The sequence below is a fragment of the Desarmillaria tabescens genome, assembly GCF_030435595.1.
Source record: "Desarmillaria tabescens strain CCBAS 213 chromosome Unknown EV420scaffold_32, whole genome shotgun sequence".
NCBI classification, from domain to species: domain Eukaryota; kingdom Fungi; phylum Basidiomycota; class Agaricomycetes; order Agaricales; family Physalacriaceae; genus Desarmillaria; species Desarmillaria tabescens.
The window spans coordinates 71,090-78,129 of record NW_026848331.1 but is presented as its reverse complement, the minus strand read 5'-3'; the positions used below and the strand labels follow the sequence as shown (position 1 = coordinate 78,129).

Genomic DNA, 7,040 nt, shown 5'->3' with positions numbered 1-7,040 from the left:
AGACAGTAGTGGTCTATGAGACAGTACTGGTCCATGAGACACCTGGCCCGGGTGCTTCCCTCATGGGTGAATTAGCTTCAGACTTTATGCAGAAACTATGATATGATATGTACATGGAATAATGATGAATTTCCGAGGCAATTAGATGCATAATACTATTGCAACTGACAATATACCATCCAAATGAGACAGTCTCAGCAATAAAAGGTCACTGTAGTTCATATTGGATGTGGGATCACTCCGGTAAGGAACAAAAGAAGTTCTATACCATATGTAAGGATAATTACACCATATTTGGGGGTGTGAGATCAGGCGAGCATTGAGGAGTAAAAGCCAGTTGACTTCAGCCTGGCTTATCTTGTCACACCATCAATTACCATATTGGGACACACTAACCCAATCTGGACATTTTTCTTCTTCTCTATGCATCACTAATTGGCTTTTATTCACATCACATATATCCACGTCTAAATCCGCTGTGGACAGCTTTATATTGCCATAATGGTTGGACGCACCAAGTCTATGACAAAAAAGACATAAATAACACATGAAGCCTATGATGTATACATGGAAAAAGCAGAAAAAAAGTATCAAGAAGAGATGTCACAGCCATTGAGACCTGGAGAAAGTAGGAAGGGACTGAGAAAGATATGCGAGGAGTTGGAGAAGGAATGCTTGAAGGAAACTTGCCAAAAGATCATCTTACAGAGCATGTAAATGAAATTTGCTGGGCATGTTATGGAGCCGATGGCGAGTTTCCAGCAAAGGGTGTAGGCAGAACTGGGCAAAGCACTTCATGGAAAAACACTCTCATGAAATTCAATCATTTTGGTCCCACCCTCTGGATCACTCACATGCACGAGCTGTAAACCCACACACTAAAGAAGAGTTCTTTACACTCTTGGAAGCCATGATTGAAGAAGGTGGTGGGGATGATGTCATCCCCCCAGAGTTGATCTACAGGACAGACGAGACTGGAATTCAGTCTGGGATAGGAGTAAAAGAAAGGGTTTATGGCCCACAAGGAGCAAAGATCCAGCACCAACAATGGAGCAGAGACAGGGAGAACATCACTATAATCACAACTATTTGCGCAGATGGGACATGGTTGTCTCCTGCTGTTATATTCAAAGGTGAAGGTTATCAAACATCATGGAAGCAGAATAATCCCTTAAACATGTCATGAGTAAATATGCTTAATCAGTAACATCAAACTCACAGAAGATAGGATTGGATATCAGAAGAAAGGATATACTGACCAGGAAATTGGCATTGAATGGATAAAGGACTTCAACAAGAAGACCAAGAGAAAAGCGGCAGGCCATCATCATCTGCTCCTGGTGAATGGTCATAACTCCCATTACACATGTGAGTTTCTGGAATACACATGTACCCATGCCATTGAAGTGCTCTGCTATCCTTCACACTCCACCCATGTATATCAGGGCCTTGATGTTGTGATCTTCAGCATTGTAAAGCAGCAGTGGAGTGAGGTGCATGATGAATACGAACGGAGAACAAATCAAAAAGTCATGAAATCAAACTTCCTGAAAATTTATAGCATTGCTCATGTGGCCATGCTCACTCCAGAGAATATTATGGCAGTGTTTAAAAAGACAGGTGTCATACCTTTCAATCCTGACATGATCAGTGAGGAGATGATGGCATCCAGTCTCACAACATCAATGGAGGGTGTGATGCCTACACTGCAGTCCAGTCCAGTGCAACACATGTCAAAGCTGATGACCTCCTGCATCAAGGATCAGTATGTGAATGACAATGACAGGTCAGACACACCTGAACCTCAGGCACCAGTGATTTGGCCATCAGGTTGACCATTTGTCTTCTCCCCAAGCTAGCCTGGAAGGTCTCTACACAGTATTCCAACTCCACTGAGCATCCTCAAAGATCTTGTGTCATCTTCAGCATTATTTCTTGTGTCATCTGCACCCCTCCATGCTTCATTGAGTCCTCCAAAATTTGTAACATCAGTAATATCTCCATTAAAAAGGAAATACAGTGACCTCCTCAATCAGGAGCTGCAAACAAAGCATGAAGCGAACTTATGTGAGGCTTTGCAAGAGTCAGAAGGTCAGAATATATGCTGGAAAGGGAGTATGATTGGGATGCAGGCAACTGCAGTTTTGCAAAACATATACATCGGTCAGTCACAGCTGCAGCTGCAGTCAGCAAAGGAGAAGAGTAAAAGGAAGAGAGGAGACATCATGGGCAATGGCCTGCTAAAAATGATGACTGGGGATGCCTTCTTTGGGGTGGTCACTGCTCATAAGGAAGAGGCAGAAAGGGCAAGAAAGAAAAAGGCACAACACGTGCTGTTGCAATGCAAACAGATAAAGGCAACAGCTTGGTGGGCAAAGGAAGATAAGAGACGTGTGGACAGGAACAACAAAAAGCATGAATGCTTCCATCAGTCCCTGCTAGAATGGCAAGATAAGAAAAGAAATGGGCACTCAACTCATGGGGATAAGCCAAAGTTAGCTGATTTTGGAGAGATAGAAAAGGCTTTCCCAAAGTACACTCAGAATCAGGTCGAAGCACTCTCCAGTGATGAGGATACCAGCAAGGAGGAGGAGGAGGAGGGAATTGTGCTTGATGATCAGTATCAATCTGATTAGATCCTGATTATCATATTGAGCATTGCCGGTAAGTTGCCAGTGTGACATGATGTGTCTCATTGAGTAGGAATCCTGTGATAAGATGATTTCACACTGATGCCCTCTGGCATGTGCACTTTCAGTACAAATGTCAGCTGGAGATAGTACAGTTATACTCTAAGAATAGCACACTTCCTGCTGACGATGCCCAATCAGGCATAAAACAGCTCCTGTTATCCCTCCATTGTCCTTCTTAATTTGGCCATCTCATGGACTGGTCCTACACTGTACCCAATGGTGAGCGGCCAATGAGGTGAGCGAGGTTCTGGAAGAGCGGTGTCCCTTGTGGTCAGGACTCCATCTGAGTAAGAATGCCTGAGCTCGTCCACCACGAACCAGGGATCAAGTGATGCGGAAGTGACTGTTGATGATCAGAACAATGATATGGTGATGGACATATGGTATGATACAGGAGTATCAGCAAGCAGGTTACAAATGAACTGGATAGGAGTGATGATGAGAATTGGATGACGATCGAGGAAGAATGACATGAAGCAAATGACTAAAGTGAAAAATAGGGGTGAATTTGTGACACTTCCCTGCATCATTTACTGCACCTGGGCTCCTTCCCAACAAGATGATCTCATCTCTGGCCTCAAATGCACGTTTGCGAACTCTTGACAACCTCAAGTCCCTCAATCCTCTATGAATATTTGCTGATGTACATGGCAAGGAGGTTTTGCAATTGTTGAAGAAGTATGACAATGATTACTATAAGCATCGAAATACTGAAACATTGGAATGTTGAGAGGCAAAAAAAAAGAAGACAGCAGAGGAATGTGCACAGAGAGAATGCTGAGAGAAGGCACATCGAGCAGAGGAAAAGGCAAGGAAGGCAGCAGAGAAGGAAGCAGGTCATCAATGGATACCACAAAGTCCTCTGACACCATCCAATAATGTGTTGTATTCACACTCTCTGGTGTGCCTCACATTAACTCTTCTCCATGTATCTAGTACTTTTATATATGCTTATAGGCCATCAGCTATTTGACCCCTAGCATGTTTTATAACCATGTGGCTGCCTATCTGTTGATGCTATATAATCCTAATGATTCTCATTGGTTCAATGGTGACAGTTCAGCACCAACTTATAGGCCTCCAGCCTGATCACCTGGTTCATCTTCCCTATTCTCATTGTTGCTGTCATCATTGCTGATGTCACTATCATTGACCTAGTCTTCAGTGGTGGATTGTTTGAATGATCAGTTTTTGACCCAGTTTGCCATTGCCTGACCATCCCACAGCTTTGTTATACCATCGCCAATATAATCTCTTGCCTTATTCTTGTCTGCCTGTAATTTCTGCCTGGCCTTGAAGTCATGATATTTAGAGTCCCAAAAGAGTTTTGTGAGAGTCTCGACATCTTTTTTCTTCTTTGGTATTGTGTGTTTCTTGCCTCGAGTCAGTGTTCCAAACTGCTTTTCAATGTGCTCTGACAAGGACCAAATAACAGGAATGGCCGGATGTAGTTTCTTCAGATAATCCCACTTGATATTTGGGCCCTCAGAATGGTAGGTGACCTATAGATATCTTGATCAATTTTGTCTTTGGTGACAGCATTGCTGATGAACATTGATGTCCTTGATGTTATACTCCTGCACTTGATCAATGGCAACATATGAGTTCGACTTGCCAGCCATGTTGAGGACCCAACAATTCTCATGAACAAAGTTTCTGTATCCAGTCCAGTGAGTAGCATCATTTTTGGTATGCTGCACTACTCACTTTACTTCCTCAGGCCATTCCCAATGAAGTGCCTGTAGTAACTCCAATACCTCAGTCATGTACTTGGAGTTACCACCATCTTGAAAGCAGAACAGTAGCTGAGGTAGGAAATCCTCCATCATCCCAACATCACCATGTTTGATGGCATCATCCAAGAGCAGATATTGCAACATGTCCTGATTGAACATGATACTCTGTCACTTGGCTTCGTCAAGTTGATCCGACCCCTGTAAATCCATAGCATTTAGTGCATTGCTTGATCCATGCATGATATGAGCCTCAGCAATGTGCTTCAGTGCCTCATCCAAATTGTGGTGGAAGGGCCCTCGTATCAACATGGTAAGCAAGCCTTTCTGCTTCATTATATTGAATGATGTTTGCAGACCCTTTCCTTTTGTTGTACCCAGATATTGCTTATGCAATGACTGAGCAAATGCCATCATGAGGTAAAACCAACCAAAGACAAGTAACATCCAATCCAGCTGGTCATATGAATTTGAGTCCATAGCATGATACTTGGAGAGTCCACAAAGTTGATCAATGGTAAGTTGATCTCTGCACCATGTGATGAGGTTCTTTAGCGCCAACACCATCTGCTTGTCCAGTGTATCCAACTGAACTTGCTTCAGAAACTCCACAATCAGACATAGATTATCTTCATAACTGGCCTCAGGAATATCTATGCTCCTGAGCAAGAATTGGAGTGTCTTATGTTCTGGCCCATGCAGAAGGTTGCATATGGGGTTGGGACCTTTTAGTGCATCATCCTTCCTGCCTGAATATGTCATGAATTGAAACTCTGGTGCCTCTAGAATGAAACAGAGAACATGGTGAATGGCATGTGGTCATAATCAAGGCTCAGCTGAGATGGCGAGCTTCATCACATCAGCAAAGGTAATCAGATTCTTCATGCCCACAGATCTCTGTCTCTGAAGGTCTCGGTTCGCAGTGGGTAATAGAGGGGTTGCTGTGCATTTTATGTATACTGTCACTGCCATTCCATTACCAAGCTTGCTGTTCTTGTCCAGATGTTGCGAGAAGACTCAGAAGGGTATGTTTATATTATCATAGGAGATAAGCCATGGGTACCTTGCCATATATGCCATGACTTTGAGCATAGATCAGTGAGACATATGTGTCACAGCATCAGTTGTCCATTTGAAGCTCATTGTGATACCCAGGGCATGGAGAATCTCAAAAGCTTTTGCTGAGAGTCCTTGGAACTTCATGTAAATCAAGAACACCTTCTGAAATCAATTACATTTGTGAGAGCATGTATAGGACATCATGGAAATTATCATGAGAACGACCTGTAGGGTTTTGGTCAGTGCGCAAGCTGAGCTGGGATTTTGGGAACCAAACCTATGGTATCAGGATCCTTCTTACAATTTCTATGGTCTTGTGTAGGAGTGTAAGCCAGGGAATGTAATGTCACCCAGAGATTGGGTACAGCTTCTTCACGAATCTTTTTGATAATAGTAGGGAAGTCTAAACTGGTGAGACTTTTCTCCAAGACATCATCTTCTTCTTTGGATGAAGAAATGAAGTACACTGCCAATCTCTCCATTTCATTATTCAACACCATGGGCCAGGTCTCTTGCATGAATTTGGCCAGTGCTATCCGACCTCCTTTGGCTCCTGGTTTGCGTGTGTGAGCAGTGGAGGATTAGGGTGGCTTCCACCAATGTTAGATAATTTGGAGCAGCTGCTCACTCTTCATAAGCTGTGTCTGCTGTCCTTGAATTCTAGGATCTGTGATGCATGCATCATTTCCCCAACTGAGAGCATTCAAAAACTCAGCTAAAGTAATCCCTATATTTCTCATATGGTCAAGAACAGATAGAACCTGTTGGGCAACATCCGGAGTTGAGGACATGCAGTTTTGTTCATGAGGAGCAGTACTGGGGTTTGAGAATGGGGGGATAGGCATATCAAGATGGTCCGAATTGTCAGAACTAGAATCTGACTGAGAACTTTGGTCAGAAACATCATTGTAAACAATTGTAGACCATTCATGAAAGCCTTGCATGAGAAAAGTGGGTTTTAATTACAGGGGCTACAGTATTCTATATGAGAACAGATATCTCATGTTATCATTTCAAAAACAGGAGAGAGGTGAAATTGCGACCCAAATGCCCTAGATGTTTCAGTGAGATTTTTGTCCACTGTTTTCACACTCCACTCATGTGGCATGATCCAATCCTCTCACACAGCGAAATCTCACTGAAATGGATGGGGACAAGACTATATAAGCCTCTGGCTTTGGGGATCTTAGCTATGACTTTAGCATCAGGTTATGGTGTGCAGATATACATGGTATAGTCAGTGGGTTCAATGTGGATGGGAAATCCAGTGCAGCTGACATGTGATAGAGATATGAGGGTGTATGCCATTTTCGGTGCATAATACACATTTTAAAATCTTGTAATGATGGGCTTCTGACCTTCACCTATAGGTAATGGTAATTGAAGGTTCTCTTTATCTACTGCATAGAAGACTTCTCCATTCATGGCTTTGATGAGCTTCAGGTGAATGCTGGTGTAATTTTTGAATCTCCAACATTTGGGTGAGTATGTTTTCAAAGCTCTACAATCAGCTATTGCTGTAACTTCTTCTCCTCTTGCTATGTGAGCATCACCC

General features: G+C 43.0%; 4 protein-coding genes across 4 annotated transcripts; 2 read left to right on the top strand and 2 right to left on the bottom strand.

The window, feature by feature from the left end:
- Positions 1–778: 778 nt before the first annotated feature.
- On the top strand, positions 779–1,075 carry EV420DRAFT_1231729 (uncharacterized protein; the record flags this gene model as incomplete). The annotated part of the gene is made up of 1 exon (XM_060466543.1): positions 779–1,075. A coding segment is annotated over one exon (297 nt), but the record flags the coding sequence as incomplete, so codon positions are not given.
- Positions 1,076–1,880: 805 nt separating this feature from the next.
- EV420DRAFT_1274010 (uncharacterized protein) lies at positions 1,881–2,636 on the top strand (the record flags this gene model as incomplete). Its single annotated transcript, XM_060467803.1, has 1 exon — positions 1,881–2,636. A coding segment is annotated over one exon (756 nt), but the record flags the coding sequence as incomplete, so codon positions are not given.
- Positions 2,637–3,877: 1,241 nt separating this feature from the next.
- Positions 3,878–4,993, bottom strand: EV420DRAFT_1621740 (uncharacterized protein; the record flags this gene model as incomplete). The annotated part of the gene is made up of 5 exons (XM_060475734.1): positions 3,878–4,195; positions 4,247–4,349; positions 4,401–4,576; positions 4,602–4,605; positions 4,626–4,993. 5 exons carry the CDS (start codon positions 4,991–4,993, stop codon positions 3,878–3,880), a joined length of 969 nt encoding a protein of 322 aa, XP_060327794.1.
- Positions 4,994–5,657: 664 nt separating this feature from the next.
- On the bottom strand, positions 5,658–6,429 carry EV420DRAFT_1645877 (uncharacterized protein; the record flags this gene model as incomplete). Its single annotated transcript, XM_060477834.1, has 3 exons — positions 5,658–5,710; positions 5,763–6,038; positions 6,114–6,429. The coding sequence occupies 3 exons, from the start codon at positions 6,427–6,429 to the stop codon at positions 5,658–5,660; spliced, it is 645 nt and encodes a 214-aa protein (XP_060327793.1).
- Between the last annotated feature and the right edge of the window lie 611 nt (positions 6,430–7,040).